This window comes from Botryllus schlosseri, chromosome 11, assembly GCF_051294905.1.
Source record: "Botryllus schlosseri isolate E-star chromosome 11, Bs_hap1, whole genome shotgun sequence".
Classification (NCBI taxonomy): Eukaryota; Metazoa; Chordata; class Ascidiacea; order Stolidobranchia; family Styelidae; genus Botryllus; species Botryllus schlosseri.
This window is the reverse complement of record NC_137246.1, coordinates 27197580-27221300: the sequence shown is the minus strand read 5'-3', so window position 1 is coordinate 27221300 and position 23721 is coordinate 27197580. Positions and strand designations below refer to the sequence as shown.

The following is a 23721-nucleotide window of genomic DNA, read 5'->3' as shown; positions in this document are numbered from 1 at the left end:
TTACTATATCTGTCACATTGGACATCTTTAATGATTTAGCAACAAGACTTTCCTGGTGTATAATGCAGTGTTGCCAAGTCACAGCGTCAAGATTCTGTTCAGCACGCCATTTGTTGACGAGTCCTTGAAGACCTAGATTTTTGCCGAGCATTGCTGGGCAGCCATCTGTCGCCAATGAATATAATTTCGATGGGTCTAAATGCGCTTCTTGAAGAGTAGCATGAAATTCACGAAACATGTCGGTTCCCTTCGTTGTGCCATGAATAGATCGCAAAGTAAGAAACTCCTCGCAAATCTTGAAATCTGGCATGACTCCCCGGATGAATACAGCTAATTGCTCTATGTCGGTAATGTCGTTAGTGCTGTCAAGAGCAAGCGAGTAGTAAGAAAAATCTTGCGACTTGTGAATAAGTTGCTCATGCAGATCTTGGGATATGCAATCGACACGACGCGTTACTGTATCATTGCTAAGCTGCAATTTTTTAGCTTTCTGCTGAATGGCAGGAGAACAATTGTCTTCGGTAAACAAAACAATAGCCTGCTTCGTAATTTCGCCATCAGAATATGGCTTCATATTGCTGGCCAATAGATGACTGATCTTATATGATGTTATTGTTACCTCTTCGGGTTCTTTTTTTTTTTAAAAACATTTTTCCTTGTTTGCTACGCTCTGCTTTCAGACATTCTAACTTCCGTTTCCTTGATTCACCTTGATAGACGTCGTATTTTCCCGCATGTGTTTTATAATGCCTCTTAACGTTGAAAGATTTTACACCGTTTATTATTATAGGGCACAGAAGGCATTTCGCTTTGCCGTTTTCCTCAATTTGAAAATACGCCTCTTCCCATTCACTTTGAAAGGCCCGATTTTCTTGCACAAGGGTGCGAGATTTCTTTGCAGGTTGATCTGAACCTGACATTATCATTGAACCAAAGTCTCCGATATTTTCTAACGCTATCAAGATCAAAGCAAAGAGTAAGAAAATAAAGTACCTGCAGTTACCCCAAACGTTGATTGTCTTATTGACCGAGTCTCTTGTCACCCGTATTCTAATATGAGCCGCCGTCTCGAGCGAAATAAACTTCGCCCGTCTCATTACAGACACCTGATTAGGCTTAGGTCAGACGGTCAGAGCCTTCAGTAAAGCAGTAAAGGTTCGGATTTAAAGCCTACCGAAATTACTATCGGTAATGTTACGTCACAACCCGTACAACTTGTATTACGTAGGATTCTATTGTGATCAGGGAATGACCTTCGCGTCAGTAAACGTGAACATAAACGTACATTTGTTGTGTTGAAGGCGCGATTTATTTATGATCATGAATAATTAGAATTTCCGTAGAAGCATCAATGATTTCACATCGTTAGTGAGAGCCGCACGGAGAGCAGTCGAGAGCCGCATGCGGCTCGGAGAGCCGCGGTTGAGAATCACTGCTATAGAGTGACACACTCTATAGTGACACAGTGAACGACTATATATAATCGCTCTCTTCCGATACAAGCGACAAACGCTATTTTACCATTGCGGAGTAGGGAGCAGGGCTCTAGAGATTTTGGAAGTCCGTAGCATTCATTCAAAAACATACCGTGATAAAGTTATGACCATTTTTACTTTATTTATTACTGAAGCGTGACCCTGGTTCATTCATGATTATTCTCTACGATCTAGCTCACCTTCCATAGTTTCTATGAGCTTATTTAAACTCATGTGGAGTTCCTAATCACCTTTCTGAATTACAATAGAGCCAGATGAGAAATACAAACGATGAAGAGCAATTCAGCATTGGTCATGACTAGAACACGGCATATCTGCAGCCTCCGATAATTATATAACGCACAACTGTCAAACATAGGCGCCGAGTTACGAGGTGGAGCAGCCATCCAGTCACTATATTTACGAGGTGGCGGCCGCCTCATACAGAATGCTTAACGATGACGTGCGCTTTTTCTAGCTGCTGCTTTTCTATTACTCAAAAAACGACAGTAATCAGCTGACCGACAACTAAGTAGATGGGAAGTTGGTACAATTCTGATCTTCACAATACCAGTGGAAGCACGTATTGAAGCATATTTATATCAAAGGCACAGTGACTGCACAAAACGAATGGCACAGGTGCAAACTTGGATAGGAAAGAATAGAAAGACTACCAAAAATTACACCGGCGATAAGCGAAAACAGTAATGTTTGCCACACGGACTTATCTCAATACAGTGCGATGTTTCTATGACATCCCGACTGTACCAGTTGTTATCAAGCTGTTCATAACCGAGTGTACCATTTTCGGAGTTATTTGTATTTCATAGTACAACCACAACAAAATCTACGATTCAGTGACCGATCAATACCACCGCTAATTTCCCTTTAGCCTCTGCCAATTTCACATCGATCTTTGCAGCTTTCTCAGTTTCCGCCTTAGAAAAGTGATATACCCCCCACCACGCATTTCTCATCGTTTCAACCCAAACGGTGTTCAACAAATCATAAAAATCCGCGCGTGTCATTCTGGATTTCATCTTTTTCACGCTCGCATAACATTGCCTCCACGCCGTCACGTCATATTTCCACTGATCATAATCCAACATGTCCATCAAAACCGTCAGAGCCATCGTCGCCATACTTACAAATTGATCGTAATTTCGCTCCATGGAGGCATACGCGCTGTCCATTCTCAGAACATGTAAATCTAACATGTAATAATCGGAAGGGGCGATTTCGTGCAAATTTGACAAGGCCTGTATGCGGCTGTTCGAGTTATCAACAGTATCGACATGACGTAACAGAAATTCATACCAATACTTGTGCGCGTTTGGATTGTCCGGATTTCTCAATCCATACGCGCGAATAGTTTCTTCCGCATCGGCATAACGAGTATAATGTTCCATAATCTCCATATACTTAACCATAAATACATCCCAAACGCCTTTACTTTCGAACGCGCTTTCAAAATAACCAATAGCACTATCAGCCATACGTACACGCGGCGAACTGTTTCCATCATCGTCATCATCATCCATATAACGACTGTGTTCTGTATCGGTCATTTCTTTCCACGATATCCAATCTATCAAGCCTAGATACGCGTTAAAAAGAGGCAGCCAGTAAGTCATCATTTCTTTGTGTATGTGATAGTTTGCTGTAAACGTGTACTTCACTCCTTTCGCATGAAACGAAAGAAACACTTCTCTGGCTTCATTTATATCCCCGATTTTTAAAAGCCAAAGTCCGTATTCGTACAAAATCCTTGCCTGACACACGTCAGCGGCAGACAAGTTATGCGCGGCGCCCTTATGATCTCTGACAAGATTCGGTTCGTCTTTCAAGCACGGGTGATTATATATGATTTCGTTCCCGACCTCCCACACAAACTTGCCCTGAAGATATCTCGGTTCGATCACCTGACTCGTCAAACCCTGCATTATCAAGGCCGCGTCTTCCCACTTGTGTTCCAATACTTTTCGCTTCAACAACTGAAACACTTTGCCTTGCGATTTCGACCTCGAATCGGATCCCGGGAGAGAAATCTGTGAATTATGAGTACGACAATTCTAGTATCTGATATACAGTATACAGAGCTTCAATTTACTATTGAACGCTATATTCAAATTGTTATAAACCCAAGTATTTATCCGGCTGACACTCATCAGGGGTAATCGTCAACAATTAGTAGAGAATTGTAAAATGTACATCGTTGATTATCATTTCGATACACCACAAAACTACGATACAATGATAAATAGGAGGGTCTCGAAATGACTTGGAGCATAGGCGCCGAGTTACGGGGTGGCGCATACAAAATGCTTAAACGCCCGCCGTCTGTGCTGTCAATGAGCGAGTCCGTGATTATCGCGTAACTGCCAACTATTTACTATTAACCGATACGCGCGCGACTAATTGTATACGCAGTATAAAATAGTCAGTGAAACACCCCAATAAATTGTAATCCGTGATTAATAATCATTAATCATACAGTCGAAGCGACCTCGTTCACGGCGCCGATTTCGACACGCGTGCTTTGAGAAACACCAGCTCTCTCTACCGGACGAGCGAATTCACGTTCTACTTCTCTCAATTAAATTGTATTTTCACGCATATTCGTTTACAAAATAATTCTTGAGTTAGTTATGTGATAGTCTTTTTAATTGGAGCACGAAATAGGACAGTGTGTTTGTGTATGCCTGCGAATTGAAAGTCATTCCTGCGCTAAGTGCGCATATTCAATTGCAAACAATTGTCGCGATGTCAGACTCGGAACTCCGTTATGCCATACGCAAGTTGCGGAATTACTGATTGAATGCGCGCTTTCTCGTTTGCTATCATCTCTAGGCTACTAATTCCTGTCTGCTCTATACACTCGTCTTTCCTCGAAGACACTTATCAATGTTTGATTTGTCATTAATTATGCGCATTGTGCAGTGCACGGCGTTGAATTATGTTGTCAAATATTGATGCAACAAGAGATTCTCGGTGGCGGAAATTCTGAATTTATTCGATTAGTTTGATCGGGAACCTTCTAACTCCATTGCTGGACGGACTCTATCGGGAACAACCGTGTCGCGGATCGAAATTTCAAACCACCGGGATTTGTATTTCTATTGATAAGGTTGCGACATGCGCCCATAATGCTCTTGCTGCAATAACACCTGTATAATTAAAATCGCACCATTTCACGATCAAATTCGACTGGCTGATCGGGACTTGCGTAGGCCGTAGGTTTGGGCTGATATTAACCAGCGCGTTCCTCATTTAAGGCTAGAAATCCAGTCCCTTTGAAATGCCAATTCACTAATTCGTATTATCGATACTCCGTACTGCAAATTAGCGAGAATCATTTGTATGCGAAATGGGTCATCGATGTCTCATTGGCACCATCGGCGGTGGTATGATTTAGCGCGTCCGCATGCAGTCCTGCTACCGTCTGCATAATCACTTTCGCCAAACAGTACCAATCTCTGAGCGTAATATTGTTTGTGTTAATGTATCTTTTTGATTAAAACTTATGCCCGCGTCAGAACAAATTGTGCTCGTTGCCATTGCCGAATCTGGGTATTTAGGTATGACTAGCGCACCCTGTAATTGTAATTATTGTAGGTTTGCGGCATGTCTGCAATTTCGTTATCAGCGCAACCAGCGCCGATTGTACAGTCCGATAGAATTGATCACTACTATGTATTTCGCTCGGCGTACCGATGCTGATTTCAGCAAACTAACGATCCTTATTAGATGTACAAATTTGACCTCATCGCTAGAAACGTAGATTTCATCGCGCGCTCTGAGAAACACCATCTCCTATCGTCATTTGACGACCAAATATACGTTCACCTTCTACAAATTAAAGTGCATTGTTTGCATCGATGAGGGCCGCAAGCCGCGTTTAAAATATTTTGAGAACTATTTTTGTGATAAATATTCTCGTAGCGCAAAGTTGAACAGTGTTTTATTGTGTGTGCCTGCTAGTTGGAATTTATTCCAGTGCCCATAACATTAATCCAATTATGCTTTGCGACCGTAAATCGGGAAATGCAGCAATGCAGTCAAAATCGATGTTTTAATCAGCAACCGATTGTCGCGATGTGAGCTACTCCATATTAAGTAAAAACCCATTGCGTTGACCGTAGGGGATAATTACTGATTGACCGCACGCGTTTGTTATCATCATTCTTGCCTGTTATTCGTGTTCCAGAATTGTCGCGCCGTGTTACTGCTCAGTCCAGCGACGAATGCCGAGTGCGCGGCAATCACTGACCGACTTTCGCAATCATATCAGCGGGAGATCGCGTCGCGTTACACTGTGCGATGCGATATGCGTGCACAGAATAATCTCGCTAATTGGCCCGCGTACACTGATAGCACAGCTTGTTGAATTGCAACTGAATATTAGCGTCAGAATGGTCATTTCAAAGGAAGGGGTTTTGCATTTCAAAAGGTGGGGGTTTCGACACCCCCTGGCTACGCGCCTGCCGCCACCCCATGCAAAAATAAAAGTCGGCGCCTATGACTTGGAGTATCGATAAGTCAGGCCGTGGTACAGTGAGGGCTAACTGGTATTGACAATCCCAGGTCAGTGGTTCTCAACCTTTTTGACCTTGCAGATCCGCAAAACTTACTAACAAGTGTTTGAGAACCGGCGAACCATGAAAAACCACAATTAACCCTAAATTTAATTACGATAGATGTACGCAGCTCGAATGTAATATTGGAAACTTCATTTAATGCTGTCTTTTTGATGAGATAGTTAAAGGTGAAGCTCGTGATGTCCTGTTAAAGGCCATAAACTTGATTGTGACTGTTTGGTATCCTTCAAGAATTGCGACTTTGCTATTTGCTATAGCTTCTATCATACAGGCAACAGTGTCAAGTGTCAGTTTGTTTAAGCGTTTCCGTATTTTTCACCTTAAACTTGTCCGAAAGGAGTCGTAGGCTACTTTTAGACAGTTCTGTACACCCAGCTCAATTACGACACCATGCAGAGAAATACGTTCCAAACTTTCCAATTAGTGTAAAATTTGATGTTTATTTCTGTAATTAATGCATTTTGGAATTGAAATAGTAAGCCGTAATAGGCGGACCGACAGGAAACTTGCCCCGGACTGGGTGGTTGAGAACCACTGTTTTTGTTCACATGATAAATTGCTTAGACATGGGGACTAGTGATACAAGGAAATCAGCAAACGCGACTCACATTTTTACTGGCGATTCTCTCCGCAACCACAGAACATCTTGGGAACCAAAGTTTGCAGTCAGCACTAAAGTGGTCATACTCGACGTCTTCCTGCTCAGAGTCGTCCTGCAAGAGCCTGGCCTGTATAAAGAAAATGGGTCAATGATCTTTGTCAATTTCTTCAATGATCTCACAACTAGCGCTGGGCAAAATGATTCGAGTACTTGAATCCAAATGGAGTATTGAGTGAGCAGAGTGATTGAAATGATTTTTAGCGACGAAGAATTATTTCATTAACGAGAATCATCATTTCAATACATAATGGATTATATAAAGTGGTGAATAGAGTCATACCTTAATTTTGGAGCAGCTTACTGATTGCATTTGAAAATTTTCATCGTCAGAAGAACTGATCATAGTTTCTCCAGGACTTTCCTTTGCCATCAATTCATCCACCATACACTTTACCTCAAAATTAACTATTTTCTGAAATAAGAGACTCCACGATCAAAAATTGCAAGTACGAATACATACTTCGCTACATTATATTGAAGTCAGCAAACTATGACATGGTCAGCAGATATGGAAAAAAATCACTAAGTCAGCAAATGATGTCAAGATATCATACAACAGGGTTTGGCAAACTTATTTTCACCAAGAGCAAAACACCCTTGATAGGCCGGATGCAACTCATATAAAAAACTTGCAATCTAGATAACATGTCACTTAAAACAAATGTAACAATATGGTAGCCTAAATATAAATATGCCTGAACTGAATATATTACTTACTAGCTACAAATACAACAGCCACAAGTCACGATACATTGGTGTGTAGTTAACATAACTAGGTAGTTAGGCCTATTTTTAATTATTCGGTTATGAAGTCCATTTAGCACAACAAATCAAAGACGCAGACTACCCAAGGCAATAAAGAGCAATTAATAATAATGTATATCATAGCAGCATCAACTTCATTTCAGATGTTTTGTTATAGCTGCCTATAGCGTAAAATAAATGTATGGCGTTTTCAGTGTCAGCTACTACACTGAAATCGACAGACAGAGTGAGAGAGACACTTCCTCAACCGATGAGAGAAAAACATGTACATTTGCAGTACAATACAATGCTTAATCGGGATTAGGGATATGATCAAGACTATCTTTGTATATCCGTAAACTTTACAAATAAAGGCTCTATCATGTAGCATATATTGAAGTGGTTTGATTAAAAGAAACATTGGTATGTATTGTACAGGTACACCCACATAAAATGCTGGATGAATAATTAAATAAATAAGTGTGAGCATTAGGCAGTCAAGTAACAGGAAGTGGTCATTTTTTTGTGTGAGCTACCATGATTGACATACAATAACGCTATGGTAACTTTGGTATTTGGTGAAATCACCCTTTCGATCAAATTATTGTACAAATATCATACTTTCAAACGTCGTGAGTCACAGTTGCTTGACACCCCTGCTGCGTAGCAATCAAATTGAAATTCGTTAATAGAATAAACATTAGTAATAATAGGCTATTATATCTTGCCTAGAAGCATTGTCATTACACAAATGCATTTCTCTACTTAACTTACGTATTTGAAGATATGATGTATGCATGCATACTTGTGAATTCATCAAATGGAGACGCTGCTAACCTACGAAAGAGGAGTGTCTTAAAATAGTTTCTATTCGATCCACAATTGCACTTGTAAACTCAAATAAATCACACAAATTCCCAAATTACATCACAAGCACCGAATCTGAGGCAGATGCCACCAATGACAGTGTGGCTATTTTGAAATTGCACAGGCAATAAGCTTGCTCGGGGTAACTAAACATCTCGCTTCACACAGATGCTTTGAAGCCTATCCATCGAACGAGAATGCGAAAGATCGTTTGGTTCATTACGCATGTACGGAATGTCACATTCCTCATGTGACAAGCTGGGGTAGTGTTGACGATAACTGACATAAGTTATTGTAAATCCTAGAACGGACCCAATCAAAACATCTTGCCAATGGTGTCTGTAATCACTCGTACGACTAATCGCAATAATAACAGCCAGTAAAATTGGCAAAAAAGACATCAAAAGCCTTAGCGAACTTCCACGGCCTTTGATACTGAAACACTGCCAATGTCCCGCAAGATATAACGTACAAAACCCGAGTCCAGTAAAGGCAAACGACGAATGTCCGCTTGGAAAACTTTTTCTTCCTTCTGTAATCAGGTCTGAATCCCCAGTGCATTGTAGATTTAATGCAGATGGCTGCCCTTTTGGGATGACGCCATCAGGAAAACAGCGGAAGAAGAAATCAGGTCTTGGCCGACCCACCATTAATTTGACGATATTTGTCACAACTCCGTTCAGACACAGACTCAGAGTGATAGCCAACATTGCCGGAGTCAATTTTTTTCGTTTGCGATCTTTTAATGAGAAAAGAGTAACAAGAATTATTGGTGAAAACACAGCAATGCAGAGCATCCGTCTCGTCGGAAACAATTCATTGTTGGAAACAGGATTCTTGTATAACCACCACTCCTCGTCTTGAATTATTCTTTCAAACGGCTGCACGTTCTCCAATACCAGAAACACCGCTAGCAAAAATATCCTTATCGCGATTTCAACAATTAGATATCTATTTTTAGCAAACGCCATTAGTTTGCAGGTCTAAACGAAAAATGAAAGAAATCCAACAATCGAAAAACGTCTTTTACTTGAAATCGTAAAGAATGAATGCAACAGATTTGAAAACGGGGCATTAAAAATTGACGACAATTATCTTAAATAAGCATCCCCGACTGGTACAGTACGCAATGCAATGACATTTTTGAGGTTAAGATCAGTTTACAGAAGTTTATGTCAGTCATATTTTAGACATTCAGCTGAAAATGTGGAATTCAAGACCACACAATTTATGATTGGGTGATAGCAATAATTTTTCATCAAGACTTTCTTCCGATTGAGAATTCTCAAAATTTTCAATACATTCAATGATAATAACGTTTGTGCGTAAAAATTAAAGCTGTGTCTCAAAGTCGATAAAAAGCAATTTTCACAGGGATTTTTCAAGATAAAATTCCAATGACATGACCCGCTACCAGTATTTAAGCTTGGATTGCTTTATATGCAGAATCCAAACAATCAACAACGAGACAAACATATAAAGGCACAAAATTAAAAAAGCATACGAATCCAAAGTGTGCAATGTATCGAAACAAATATTAACAATGCCTGTGAATAAATTCGACAAAATAAAATAGAAGAACTGATTGTTATTGACAGCTGTAACCAAACAGGGGTCAGGTGGGGGCGGGCTGTAGTCTATATCTTTTTTCGCATACTGCAGCAAGCATTTATCCGGTATCAAATCACGGGCAATATTTTTGTATTGCGAGCACACAATTAAAAAAAGAATTGTTAATATCGACACTGCAATTAATGAATAGGACATTGACAGAACCCATGTAACGTAGGCAAGATTTGCGAATCGTCTTGATATCGGTTGCATAACACTGGCAGTGTAAGTCATAAGCCATAAAAACGCACTAGTTATGAACAGTTTAACTGTTAATCTTATCCAAGAGTTTAAATTTGGCTGTCTCGGTTTGAAAAGCAATGATCCAAGATCTACAGCAGCAAGGTACAATGAAAGATACCCTAAGCATGAGAATACCCCTTCTTTGTTCGCCATTAAAAGTCCTTGTCGGTCATGATTTAAAAGAGTGTCCGTGACATTACATGCTGGGTGTAATAACGCAAATTGGTAGAGTCCAATACAAAATATGGACAACATCAGGCTTAACGACTTGGATGTCAAAGCTAGCAAAAAGGAAGACAGTATTCTGACAACCGCCAGAGTAAAGAAAAAATTCCAATATACACCATATTCTGTGACATGTTCTTGATAACCAATCAACTTTACAGATATAGCACGTAACATTCCAATAAGCCATAAAGGCCATGTTGCAATCATCGTTTCTTTAGTATACGTCAATCTTTCGCAAAAGCGACCTTTGTCATGGAATTTAGACCTTGCTTCAGGACTAACGATGGCGTTTGAAACAATAAAAAGACCCACTCCAGTGTCCATGAGTCCGGTACCGTAAAGTTCGGTTTTAGCAAGTCGCCGTGGAAAGATATTAAAATCTACGGCTAAAATACACACACAGCTGATTAATGTTACCCAAGATCGGAAGAGTGTGATACCAGGCACACGGTTTCGGCTCATAATGCACGATTCAAAAATGGAATCGCTTATTCCGTCGTTTTTATCAATAAATTGGGACTCGTCAGCCGTTAGATCGAAGCCATCATTCACCAAATCTTCAGCCGCAGATCGATGGGTGTCAACGGCGTAGGACGACTTTTTCTGGATTGATTCTGCCTCAGTTCTCTTTGACGGCAAAATGATAGCTCCGAGTAAGCTCATTGCCAATGTTGTCACGAAAATTGAAGAAATCTTTTCAGTAAAAAATGTTGTGACTCCAATAATGGGAATGATTAGAAATATGTACTCCAAAAGAAATCGGGACACTCGCGATGATAGCAAAAATGATGGAAACAGCGACAATGCCACTCCTCGGAATCCAGAAAGAACGATGGGATAGTGGACGATCATGTTTATCTCCATAAATGTGGTCCCGTTTAGTCCGGCGACGAATTGTTCCTTTTCTGACATGAAACCTTCCATCGTCTTTTTCACAACAGATTGCAGATGCAAGACGTGTCCTCAATAATACTCTCAACCGCTGGTGTTTACTTACATAAAAAACTGAACGGAAGAAGCTAGATTCCTCCTGCTACCATTATCAACTCAGGGTGCTGCAATCATTCATCCATTTGCAGACCGGTATTGCAGTGTTTACGTACACGTGTAATCACGGAAATAAAGTTTATGCATGATCCTTCGGCATATAGTATTGTGTGAAATAATACAGTAGAAAATAATTCGAGTAAAATCCGCTTTGTAACTATGTAAGCTAATATTTTTTGGGTTTCCGTAGGCTATTTTTAAGGTTTCCCGTGTACATTTCACTATTTACAAGAATCTCATGCGGTTCAGCTCCATTGCATTTGCGAATATCGGCGGGCGAGATAGGAGCTCCGTCCAGTCAGTTTCGAACTTATATATAGGCCTGTTGTACTTATTGGACTTATCTAATTCCGGTTCCAGACAAGTTTTTGAAATATTTATATGCTCCAAGTTCAAGTCTAATATCTAGTCTCTGGGTTTTATGTAACATAGCAGTAGAACTGTACCGGTATAGTGCGAAACAAGTCAAACTTCCTGACTGGAATCGCTGGCCGTTTTGCCTGATATATCAGGTGAGCAGCGATGATTTTCCAAGTTAAAGTAATTTAATAATAAATAATAAGAAAATAAAACGTAGTGTAAGCACAGGACACTGATTCCATACAGGTCAAACTTAGTGTAGGCCTACTCCTACTCTACAAACAATTGCAGTTCCAATGCTTATATATGATAATGAACTCTGATATATAACCAATGTGAACTAATCATAAGTTTTGATGCATTTCTTTTAATTTTAATTCAATTTCGCAATTACCAAGTTTTTTTCGAATTCAGTAATTCTAATCTAATTCGGAAAGTTAAAAATTTGTTAGTTTTCAACTCTGCCAGCAGCCCATTTACCTTCTATCATTATGTGATACTTGACTTTCCCATAATTTAGGTTTTTAAGCTATCTTGTCACCGCCATTCTTTAAATGGCAGTCTGCGTTTTATATATGATAGCATTGACGCTATGCTATTTTTGCTATCTCATGTCGTTGATGACAGATCACATATGTCTGCTTCTCATTCACATGTCACCCAGAGTTGAACAACTGGAAAATTTCAATAAGATTAGAATTAAAGTTATAGCTACACAGGATTTTCCAGATTAGATTAGGGTTAGAATTATAGCTACACAGGTTTATGCAAACAAGATTTGAGTTATAGCATTATAGGTTACTGTACTGGATTTGTGAAAATTCGTAAAATTTAATCAAATTCACATCAAATCAAGGCTCATAAGCATGGGGACAGCAAATGTTTGTGCACCAAGCTTTGCTCGTTTTGCTCTATACAGCTGTCCTGCAGCATTTTAAGGAACACCAGAAATTAGATTAGAGTTGGAGCCAAGGAACATTCCACAAATTAAGATTAGAATTAGATTACAGGCATTTCCCTCTAAATAACCTTTTTAGAAGTTATTTATTCCTGGAAACCTGTTTACTTGTTTGAAAAATCACATATCGTTCAGCACTTCTTCGATGGAAGTCAGAGATCAAAAAGTGTTCACCATGATCATCAATGAATGTTTTCCATGAACACGAACTAAAATTTATAAACGTCAAAATAAATTGTTTTTGTTTTGTGCCTTTGGAGAGACGGATATTAGGGTTGGGGTGGGGGGAAAGGGAGATTGGAAGTGGGTTAGGGTATCCAAAGATTAGGGTTAGGGAAAGGGGTATATATATTAGGGCTGTGGGAGAGGGATAGTAGGGTTGGGGAAAGAGAGATTGGATGTGGGTTATACGCCGGTTAGGGGTAATCTAACCCCAACTTTGAACCTAACCCACCTCGAACCCCCCTTCCCCCAACCGGAATATCCCCCTTTTCCCCAACCCTGATATCCTCCTTTCCCTAACCCTAATCTTGGGATACCCTACCCACCTCCAATCTCCCTCTCCCCCAACCCTAATATCTCCCCTAAATCAAACTTTGACCCTAACCCGCTCCAAACTCAGAAACAATATATTTTCAAGTTTATAAATTTTTGTTCGTGTTCCTGAAAAACATTCATTGGTGATCATGGTGAAAACTTTTCGATCTCTGACTGCCATCGAAGAAGCGCCTATCATTCAAGGCAATCATTTCAATACTAAATACATCCTTGTTGTAGGTCTTTTTCTATAGGATTACGGTATAGGCATTTCTCACAAAAATGTCAGGACGTAAAATCAAAGTGGAGCCATCGGCAGCGACCAACGCAGGGTCAACTTCCGGCGAATCCACTTCTGAAAGAGTGATACAACTCCTGAACGAAGCGAGTTTATCCAGGCGCGACGCAGATAAAGTCCGTAAATTGCAACTAGTCCAAGAACTCATCGTACACAAGGAACAAGATCTCCTTGACAATTTCACCGATGAATTTTTAGCTTTTCAAGCGGATCGCTCCCCAGAAGTCAAGAAAGTCGTGATCGGTTTCATGGAAGATGCTTGTAAAAAGGACAATGAACTGTTAACAAAGGTTATCTCCAATTTAAATCTACTTCGTACTGACGCAGCGGTCGGTGTTATCAAAAAATTAATCCAGTCCATGACTCAGTTGTTCGGTATCGTAATTAACTGGCTCAGCAAAACAAAAACAGTATCAGACAGTCATAAAGCTTGTTGGAAAGTAACATGCGATATACGTGATCATATTCTCGAGTTACTGGATTCAGACAATGATGGTATACGCACACAAAGCGTCAAATTTACAGAAAAAGTCATCGTAACGTTATCTGAAGTACAGCATAATTCTGACGTTACAACCAAATCTGCAGCTCTGTTTTCGCTGGATAAAGTTCCTGCAGGACATACTTTGTTGAAATATGATGACTTGAAAGCTGATGGAGAAAAAGCGATGAATGGTCTGCTAGCGTTTGTCTCTAATCCTGCGATATCTAGTGTAAACTTGATGGCGGCTATGGCGACTTTAAGCGCTATTTGCAAGCAGCGCCCGCAATTTATGGGCACTGTCGTGCAAGCGTTTGAGACTTTACATGCAAATCTGCCTCCCACACTTGCGAAAACGCAAGTCGCCAGCGTGAGAAAGCATTTGAAAATGCAGTTAATGAACGTACTGCGTGTCCTAGCATCGCACCCGTATCACCCGCAAATCACGAATTTACTGTACGATTTGGGCACTACCGCGTCTGAAATCGCGAAAAATATGCCAAAAGTCGGTCAACGTCAGAGTTCGAGAAAGAGAACTCAAGATTCTAAAACAAGGGGTATGGATATGAAGAAGATGAGAAAAGATGTAGATGACTCTGATGAAGATGAAGACACTCCTTCTCCATCCACCGTGCAAGCCACTCCTGTAATTAACGAACAAGCCATGGCTATTGACATTACAGCCACTGAATTAAGTCCTCTGTTAACACCCGAGAACGTCGCTAACTTAGTTTTACTAAGCATGGTTATGTTACCGGATAAAATGCCAGACGCTTTTCAAGCGTCGTACACGCCTATCGAATCCGCAGGCACTGACGATCAAGTCAAGCATTTAGCGCGTCTCTTATCAATCCAAATGACAGCTATGAAGATAGGCCCTGGCGTTCAAAAGGCTGCAGATTTTGCCATGCAGGAAAGAAGCAAAAAAGACAAGAAGTTAGAAGATAGCAATAAAGATAAGAAGCTTCGTATCGAGACTGTTATCGGAGGTACGACTAAACCTGTTATCACAGAGGAGGATGTTAAGGATAAAAAAGCAAAGGAAACAATTGAAGCTATGATAACGTCACAGACAGTTGTGCCGAGACACGGAATCCACCGACGAATTCAAGGATTTAAGCTGGAATCGATTACAAAACCTCTAAACATGGACACAAAAGAAACAATCCTACGTCTCGCTGTGGAAAGAGTGCTCAGAGCTGAAGTCAACGCGTCTGTGGGTGGGGTTCATAAGCAATGGCAGAAAATATTACCGAGTCTCGTGGCTCAATTTGGAGGGGAGTTACACAGAAAATTGGCCGAATTCATACTGGCTGATATCAGAAATCGCGCTGAACTCGCGTTAGGATGGTTGTATGAAGAATTCAATATATACTTGGAAAATTCGAAAGGTTCTAACGATAAATCTGCATTAGAAAATTATGATACTTGCCTCACAGGTTTGCTGCAAGGGTTTCAGGAGAAACCTGAAGTTAAAGACGAATTGTTTGTCAGATTGGCGTTGCAAGCGCCTTTACTCACTGATGGCGCGGTTCAGCAAATCGCGGTATTCTGCAAAAACGAGAAACGTGCCATATCCGGGTTGAATTTGATGAAGAAACTGATAACCATGCGTGTACCCAAAAAAGGTCCGTTGCTGAGAATGCTGCTTTCACTGTGTTCGTCGGAGGTACGATTTATCCAGTCTCGTGCGATCGAAATCGCGACTGATTTCTATGATAACGCGGATTTGCAGGAATTTATCCAAGGTTTCGCGTTGGCGCATTTGAAACTTCTGAAGGAAGACAAGCCTCCAAACGCTCTTCTCTCCGAAGAGGCGCGTGTCGATAATCCTGCTTGGAATGAGAATCTGATAAAGCAATGTCTCGCGCTGTTCCTGGCTCTGTTACCGTTGAATCATGATTTAATCGGAGATTTAGCGGAAGTCTACATTCAATCTAGCGGCGATATCAAACGTGTTGTGTTGAAGATCTTGGATGAACCCGTCTCAAAAATGGGAATGGATTCCCCGCAGCTGCTGAAATTTGTGGAAACATGCCCCAAAGGAGCCGAGACGTTAGTCACTAGAGCGCTGCATATTCTCACTGATAAATCGTTACCTTCGAAGGAGTTAGTGAACAAAGTCCGTGACTTATACATCAAACGTGTTCCTGACGTTAGATTCTTGATCCCTGTACTAAACGGTCTCGACAAACATGAAGTTTTGAGAGCGTTACCGAAGTTGGTTCAATTGAGTCCAGCTGTCGTCAATGGAGTTTTCAATCGATTACTGGGCGTTAACAGAATCAGGGATGGAGAGGTTCACGCTAACGCGTTAACCCCGGTTGAATTGCTGGTTGCTTTGCACGATATCGATTCGAACGTGGCCGAAGTTAAAAACGTGATCAAAGCTACCAGTTTTTGTTTTGCTCAAAAAGCAGTGTATACGTCGGAGGTGCTCGTTACTGTGATGAATCAGCTTGTCGAACGTGTGCCGATTCCTACGTTATTTATGAGAACGGTGATCCAATCTGTGATTACTTACCCGCGTTTGTCTGGGTTTGTGATGAACGTCATGCAGAGATTGATTTCGAAAAAGGTTTGGGAACAGGACAAGGTTTGGGAAGGGTTCGTGAAATGCTGTCAGAGGTTGAAGCCGCAATCGTTTCAAGTTTTGATTCAGTTGCCGTCGGCACAGTTGCAATCTGTGTTTGAGACTACAACGGACATGCGTAACGCGATGAAACAGTACATTGATAGATTCACCCCGCAACAAAAATCTCACATAAACAAGGACGTACTAGCCCTGCTGCTAAACGAAGATGCTGTTACTGCACTTGATAAGGAGAGTCCGCGAAAATTCGACGCTAGCAAGGCTAAAATCGAGCAGTCTTTTGCGGCGGATCAACTGAAGATGACCGAAAATCAAGAAATACCGGATCTGTCTGCGATTGTTAAGACCGAGAGTGTCGACATGAATGATAATTTGCCTCCCGGCGTTGGTACCACGGAAATTCCTCCTCCGCTTGCTACAGAGACTCCACCGCAAGCGAAAGTTGATAGCTCTCACGATCGGAGGAGTCCGACTCCAACTCTCGATGAAGCTCCTGATTTTAATTGATATTATCTGCGTGGATGGTTAATGTTCAATAATGTGGCGGATTTCTTTATTCGCATGCTACTGTTTGGTGAAATTGTTTCGGGTACGGTATGCAGAATGTTTTCCACCACCCCTGGTACTGCTATGATTCATCACGGTATTGATTAGGGTTGGGCAAAATCGAGTATCTTGGTTATTTGATGCGGAATTGAGTGTATTTTATGCGACTACAAAGAATATAATGTCATTTGTACATCACATTGAAGACTATTTGGTCTTTTTTTGACCGTACCTAGTTCAATTCACTTTGTGACAATGCTGTAGGACGTGTAGGTTGAACACGACTTCACAGATATGTAATTTTCACGAAACTGCGTGGATTCGTATTAATGTGATATGACCAATTGAGGTTTTGAGCCTCCTACGATGGAAAATAGTGTCAAACCTACAGTCCTCGTTGATAATTCAAGTCTCAGTGAAACACAGCATATAATATCAATTTCAAAAAAGCATCTCTCACTACTCCAATCATTAGAATAAATACTCTATTCAGATTTGAGTGCTTGAATGTGCCCAACCCTAGTATTGAACCACTGATGGGATTGATGTAATCTGCCACTCTATGCTTGTATTATGATTTATCCAGTGGTAGGATTCAGCCACTTTGCACCAGGTTCCAGAGAACCATCTCAAGAACATTGATGAGACTGGCGAACCGGTTACTGTCAATGACTTTTTGCTACAGAACCAACTGAAAAATATGCCACCATCGGATTAGTTCATGTTATGTACCTAATTTTGTTTTTGTGTTTTGGCGATGGAAATGCGCTAATCTAGATAATGTATAAGAAAGTCCATCCTTCTTCCATTTCAAAATTGTTGTGCTAATGTTATTGATGTTACCATATTCCGATTACCATGGATACTGCCGTGGTGAAAATTTGTAGTAAGAAAATATTTGATAATTTATTAATTCAGTGAAAGTACGCCATGGATAATTCCTACCCCAACTGTTGCTGATTAGTGATCAACTCGGCGACGCATTAGTACCAGAGCCATGAATTTGCTAAACTATACACTATACAGTGTGCAGAAACGATGACCTTGTTTCTTCTATTCATAATTTTCATGATCTGTCCGTTTTTCATAGATATATTTGCTACAAAATACTAGAAATCCGTTATGTCCGTCGTGAAGGACGTTACGTTAAAGGACGATGCGCACACAGAGTTTTTTCTGGAAAAACACGCAGACTATCTGTCAGCCTACGCGTCTCAAAAAGAAGACTATCATTATATCATGACGGAATACCTTCGACTCAGCGGAGTCTACTGGGGATTAACGGCGATGGATCTAATCGGACATATCGACAGAATGGATAAGGGCGACATTGTAGAGTATCTTAAATCATGCGAATCTGAGTCTGGTGGGTTCTCGCCTGCACCGAAACATGATAAAAGTATTTTATATACTTTAAGCGCGATACAAATCGCGTGTATTTACGATTGCGTTGACGTTATCGATGTGGATAAAACTGTAGCATATATCGCGAGTTTACAGCAAGAAGATGGGTCATTTGCAGGCGACGAATGGGGCGAAATAGACACTCGGTTTTCTTTTTGTGCCGTCGCTTCATTGGCTCTTATGAAATGCCTTTGGACCAATAATGGCGGAGTAAATCTCGACAAAGCTGTTGATTTTGTGATGCGTTGCATGAATTTTGATGGTGGATTCGGATGTAGACCCGAATCTGAAACGCATTCTGGACAAATTTACTGCTGTCTCGGTGCGTTATCGATTCTAGGAGAATTACATCGTGTAAACGCTGATCTATTAGGCTGGTGGCTGTGTGAGAGACAATTACCTTCTGGTGGACTTAACGGTAGACCTGAGAAATTGCCTGACGTTTGCTACTCATGGTGGGTGCTATCATCTTTGGCGATGCTAGGAAAAACTCATTGGATCGATAACAAAAAACTTGTCCAATTTATATTGGCGTCACAGGATGACGAGACCGGAGGCATTGCAGATAGACCGGGAGATATGGTTGATCCTTTCCATACTTTGTTTGGTATTACGGGATTGTCCCTGTTAGGGGAGAAAGGTCTAAAGAAAGTGAATCCAGTGTTTTGTATGCCGCAAGAAGTGATAGATCGTCTCGGCATCGAAGTGCAGATTTTGAAATGAGCTACCAGCTTTGTAGCTTCTGTAAGCATGCCAAGCACCAAATGGATTCTATCACACAGAAAACCAATGGGAAGCAAATGAATTGTAATGTGCGCCTCCGCACTTGCATGATGCGGACACAAGTATATCTGCTACACTTCACACAAAAATGTTATTTCAAAGCAAGGACAACAATCATCAAACGACGGTGACTAAAACTGTAGAGGACTGTTGACTGAATAGTGGACTGGGCCCATTTTTGGAGGATAAATCATCTAATCTGTCAACGGTGCATTTGGCTAGGCTGTTGTGCTTTTATTTTACTGAAATCTTACAGATTGTGCAATTTATTTTGGCTGTGATTACGAATGCTGTTATTTCTACGTACTGATGTTTAACTGTTCAACTGATTATAAACTTCTTTCTGAAAGCATTTGCTCAGTTTTGTAAATTATAGTGATCGAATAATCAAGTCAAGACAATATCTGATCCAATAACTTATCAGCTGGTTTTGAAGTCAAATAGAAATCGAATTTTAATAGTTGATGCTATTGACTGATGGCACCGTTTTGTATCAATGTCTCAGATTTTTATATCCATCATATGTATGTAGATTAGCACTAAATGGATTCATTCGATTGGCACGGTTATCAGCCCGAGTTGGACGATATATTTTTCCGCGACAAAGAGTTCATCCAATACCGCAGCGACCAGTACAACGATTTTTGGATGTTTTTCGACAGATTGATCAGTTACGTGAAGAGAAGTGGAAAAAATCCCCCAAAAGCAAACCAAGCTTATAATTTCAAAGTCGGAAAGCTTGATGAATATATTTCGGCGGGTAGACGGAAAATTCCGGAAGAACGAATTAAGGATTTTTACGACGCGCTACAGAAATACTTTAATTTTTGTCAGAAGAAATCTTTCGAAAAATTGAAGAAATTACGGGAACAGCAAGAAAATCTACCCATCGCACAGCACCGACAAGATATCCTTGACGCAGTCGACAAAAATCAAGTGATTTTAGTAGCTGGTGACACAGGATGTGGAAAATCAACCCAAGTGCCACAGTATTTGTTACGCCACGGATTTCAGAACATCGCTTGCACTCAACCGCGACGCATTGCTGCAATATCTCTCTCTAAACGCGTCGGATATGAGACACTCAATCAATTCGGAAGTCTTGTAGGATACAAAATACGTTTCGACAGCACTAAGACTTCGAAAACTAAAATCTTATTCCTCACGGAAGGTCTGTTATTAAGGCAAATGCAGACCGACACTACACTAGCTCAATATTCAATCATCATTTTAGACGAAGTCCATGAAAGACATCTTCAATCTGACTTTTTGTTGGGAATGTTCAAGACTGTGTTAAACCAGCGTGAAGACTTGAAACTAGTTTTAATGTCGGCCACTATCAATCTTAAATTATTTCAAGAATATTTCAAAGACGCTCCTGTGATTCAGGTACCAGGCCGATTATATCCGATCAAAGTGAAATATTTTCCGATATCGCTAGAGGACAAGACTACATCGACTGGCAATATAAATCCGCAGCCTTACGTGCGCATTTTGCAGAGGATAGATAAAAAGTATTCTGTGAAAGAATATGGGGATTTGCTGGTGTTTTTGAGCGGAATGACTGAAATATCGACTGTGGCAGAAGCAGCTCAGCAGTACGCGGATGAGAATGGCCGATGGATTATATTATGTCTACACAGCACGTTGTCCATTAGCGATCAAGATAAAGTGTTTGATTTGCCGCCGGAAGGTGTCAGAAAGTGCATTTTATCCACGAATATCGCTGAAACTTCGGTCACTATCGACGGTATCAGATTTGTGGTTGATTCCGGTAAAGTCAAAGAAATGAATTACGACGATCACACTAAAATGCAGATGTTAAAAGAATGTTGGATCAGCAGAGCCAGTGCAGAGCAACGAAAAGGAAGGGCTGGACGTACAGGACCTGGTGTGTGTTTTCGATTGTATTCCGACGATGATTATGAAGCTTTGATTCCGTACGCGATTCCAGAAATCTTGAGACTTCCCCTAGCTAACTTAATACTACAAATGAAAAGCATGGGCATCGAGGACGTCAGAAAATTTGAATTCATAGAACCACCTGCGATGCACGCTATTGAAAACTACGTTCAAGTGCTAAAATCACAAGCCGCTTTGGATTCTGATGAAAATTTAACGCCTATCGGAAATGTCTTAGCTCAATTACCCTTAGATATAGTGATGGGTAAGTTGCTGATCATGGGTTCTTTATTTGACATGGCTGATTTGATCATGTCATGCGCAGCAGTGCTCAGTATTCAGTCCCCGTTTACGTTTAACGCGTACAGAAATTTTGAAGCAAGTGAACGAAGGAAAGAATTGGAGTCTGACCATGGAGATCCGTTTACTTTGTTGAATATTTTTACGGAATGGATTAAAATCAAAGGGAACAAGCGAGAAAACAGTAAGAAATGGTGTAAAAAACGGTGTATCGAAGAACAGAGGTTTTACGAGGCTGTGAACTTGAGAGCTCAGTTTAAAACTCTGCTCGAATCTTGTACGCTTTTACAGAAGAAAGCGGAACACGAACAGGCTGAAACGAGTTACGACCGGAAAAAGCGACATTCTGATCGAATTAGTTTGAGGAAAATCCAGAGAAAACAAAGGCTTGAAACGAGAAAGCCGAAACGGTTGAAATTAAGCGCAGACCGTGAGGAGAGTGACGACGAAGCAAATGATATTCACAACCTGAAATTCAATATTCGAAATGATGCTCCAAAACTAGCAGCTACAGTTGACGACATCAGGAAGTTTTCACGTCGAGATTTAGGCATCCTCAAGATCATTTTATGCTCGAGTCTCTATCCGCAGCTAGCAGTGGCGGACGAACACAATTCCTACCAAGCCAACTCGACGCTGGTGTATCACACGCCTACGAAAATGTTTGTGACGCTACACCCTACCGGATACTTTGCAAATAACGTGGAAGCTTTAGATCCCTGTAAAGGTGGTAAAAAGAAAAATATGATCACAACAAAGAAAGGTTTTCTTTCAAGCAAACACCAGTTGTTATGTTACGTTTCGTTGCTCGAAACTAAAAAGCCGTACTTGTGCAACGCTCTGCAAGTTCCCGCTTTACAGAGCGTCACTATGTTTTCTCAAAACATCGATATCAGTTCCGATTGTCGGAGAATAGTGTGCGATTCTTGGATTGAGTTTGTCATAGACAGCAGGAAAGACGCGCAATCAATCGTGTTCACGTTTTTGAGGTTACGGAGAACTTGGGATGATTTGTTAATGTTGAAACTCAAATCGGACCAAGATAACAAGTATTCTGCGAAACTCATGAAGGACTTGAAGGCGGCAGTCACTGATAAACTAGGAGATTATCTAGACAGCTCAACTAAATACACGATGTACAGGTTGACGTCTGCGGACAGAAAGGATCTGTATGATAAAACGGTTGATACCGAGTCAAAGTCGGGAAAAGTTGGTTCTGCATCTGGAAAAATCAAAGCTGATTCTACATCTGAAAAAATCAGAGGCGGTCAATTTGTTACAAGTTATTTAATGTACGACAGTATTGATTGTCCTCCGATTAGACACGACCCTGATCGACCTGTCAAAAATGACTTTGTACAGAAAGACTGGAAATGCGGAGAATGTGAAAACAAAATTTCTGCTAACACTTATGACAGACTTTGTCATCAAATTTCGTGCTCGCCTGAAGCACAGCAGGAAGATGAAGAGGAACTGCCGGCTGTTAGCAAGTCGGACAGTAAATTGCATAAGCATTACTGGTGTGATGTGTGTAATAAAAATTTGAATCTCAGCGCTGTTGAAGTGTTGAAGCATAAGAGATCGCACAATCATTGATATGTTTTCAAATAAAATATTCAAATATCGCTTGCAATTATGTTGTGGATTTTGATCAAAATTTAGAGACAATTTTAGAAACAAGTTTATATTCAGGCTCGTGCGATTTCTGTATTTGCGAGGGTGAGGTTGTAAAATATATTGTATATTGTAAAATATATTGTGGTTTGCAGCACACCGAAGTGAAAACATATGAAGACATATCTGTACCTCAACATGTTTATTGCAATTTCTCGATGTCACAGTATTTTGACAATCGGCTTCTGAAGTGAAGGGCTGTTATTGTCAAACCATAATTTATTCGTTTGAAATTATGTTTCTTGACTTGACTTGCAGCATAGGAATAGAAAAGGGCTTTTAGAAGGCATTTGAATGAGCCTTTAGTCAGATTCAACTGTACGCAGCCTAGGCTTGCAATGATATGCCTCGAGTCATCCCAGGACTATTTTGTACGTGGTCAAAAATGTTTTTTTCCAACTTATCTGAACT

The 23721-nt window shown here is 40.6% G+C and overlaps 7 protein-coding genes across 8 annotated transcripts in view; 3 read left to right on the top strand and 4 right to left on the bottom strand.

Moving 5' to 3' along the window:
- The window catches only part of LOC145449724 (atlastin-2-like), a 214325-nt gene that overhangs the window by 175930 nt on the left and 14674 nt on the right, over positions 1 to 23721 (bottom strand). The gene's annotated exons all lie outside the window — the stretch shown is intronic.
- LOC145450352 (TATA box-binding protein-associated factor RNA polymerase I subunit A-like) lies at positions 2037 to 7147 on the bottom strand. Of its 2 annotated transcripts, none has more exons than XM_080328863.1 (3): positions 7015 to 7147; positions 6682 to 6801; positions 2037 to 3523 (listed from the first exon to the last, which is right to left on the bottom strand). In XM_080328863.1, exons 1-3 carry the CDS (start codon positions 7117 to 7119, stop codon positions 2330 to 2332), a joined length of 1419 nt encoding a protein of 472 aa, XP_080184989.1. In that variant the 5' UTR covers positions 7120 to 7147; the 3' UTR covers positions 2037 to 2329. The 2 variants fall into 2 exon arrangements, with proteins under 2 accessions (XP_080184989.1, XP_080184990.1); XM_080328864.1 differs by having other exon boundaries at positions 6682 to 6786; positions 7015 to 7129.
- On the bottom strand, positions 7143 to 9316 carry LOC145450356 (phospholipid phosphatase 5-like). The gene has a single exon (XM_080328867.1). The coding sequence runs from the start codon at positions 9314 to 9316 to the stop codon at positions 8492 to 8494; it is 825 nt and encodes a 274-aa protein (XP_080184993.1). The 3' UTR covers positions 7143 to 8491.
- On the bottom strand, positions 9328 to 11679 carry LOC145450350 (glucosaminyl-phosphatidylinositol-acyltransferase PIGW-like). The gene has a single exon (XM_080328861.1). The coding sequence runs from the start codon at positions 11349 to 11351 to the stop codon at positions 9756 to 9758; it is 1596 nt and encodes a 531-aa protein (XP_080184987.1). The 5' UTR covers positions 11352 to 11679; the 3' UTR covers positions 9328 to 9755.
- LOC145450344 (symplekin-like) lies at positions 13496 to 17349 on the top strand. The gene has a single exon (XM_080328856.1). It carries the CDS (start codon positions 13612 to 13614, stop codon positions 17206 to 17208), a length of 3597 nt encoding a protein of 1198 aa, XP_080184982.1. The 5' UTR covers positions 13496 to 13611; the 3' UTR covers positions 17209 to 17349.
- LOC145450355 (geranylgeranyl transferase type-2 subunit beta-like) lies at positions 18271 to 19786 on the top strand. The gene has a single exon (XM_080328866.1). The coding sequence runs from the start codon at positions 18370 to 18372 to the stop codon at positions 19372 to 19374; it is 1005 nt and encodes a 334-aa protein (XP_080184992.1). The 5' UTR covers positions 18271 to 18369; the 3' UTR covers positions 19375 to 19786.
- On the top strand, positions 19978 to 23269 carry LOC145450345 (putative ATP-dependent RNA helicase DHX34). The gene has a single exon (XM_080328857.1). The coding sequence runs from the start codon at positions 19978 to 19980 to the stop codon at positions 23230 to 23232; it is 3255 nt and encodes a 1084-aa protein (XP_080184983.1). The 3' UTR covers positions 23233 to 23269.

What these genes read in the sequence shown, in the direction of transcription:
- LOC145450352 (XM_080328863.1), bottom strand. Translation starts at nt 7,119, where the DNA reads ATGGTGGATGAATTGATGGCAAAGGAAAGTCCTGGAGAAACTATGATC. An exon ending in TAAGCTGCTCCAAAATTAAG is followed by an intron (nt 6,802 to 7,014) that starts GTATGACTCTAT and finishes TTCTTTATACAG; the next exon opens with GCCAGGCTCTTGCAGGACGA. An exon ending in AGAGAATCGCCAGTAAAAAT is followed by an intron (nt 3,524 to 6,681) that starts GTGAGTCGCGTT and finishes CATAATTCACAG; the next exon opens with ATTTCTCTCCCGGGATCCGA.
- LOC145450356 (XM_080328867.1), bottom strand. Translation starts at nt 9,316, where the DNA reads ATGGCGTTTGCTAAAAATAGATATCTAATTGTTGAAATCGCGATAAGG.
- LOC145450350 (XM_080328861.1), bottom strand. Translation starts at nt 11,351, where the DNA reads ATGGAAGGTTTCATGTCAGAAAAGGAACAATTCGTCGCCGGACTAAAC.
- LOC145450344 (XM_080328856.1), top strand. Translation starts at nt 13,612, where the DNA reads ATGTCAGGACGTAAAATCAAAGTGGAGCCATCGGCAGCGACCAACGCA.
- LOC145450355 (XM_080328866.1), top strand. Translation starts at nt 18,370, where the DNA reads ATGTCCGTCGTGAAGGACGTTACGTTAAAGGACGATGCGCACACAGAG.
- LOC145450345 (XM_080328857.1), top strand. Translation starts at nt 19,978, where the DNA reads ATGGATTCATTCGATTGGCACGGTTATCAGCCCGAGTTGGACGATATA.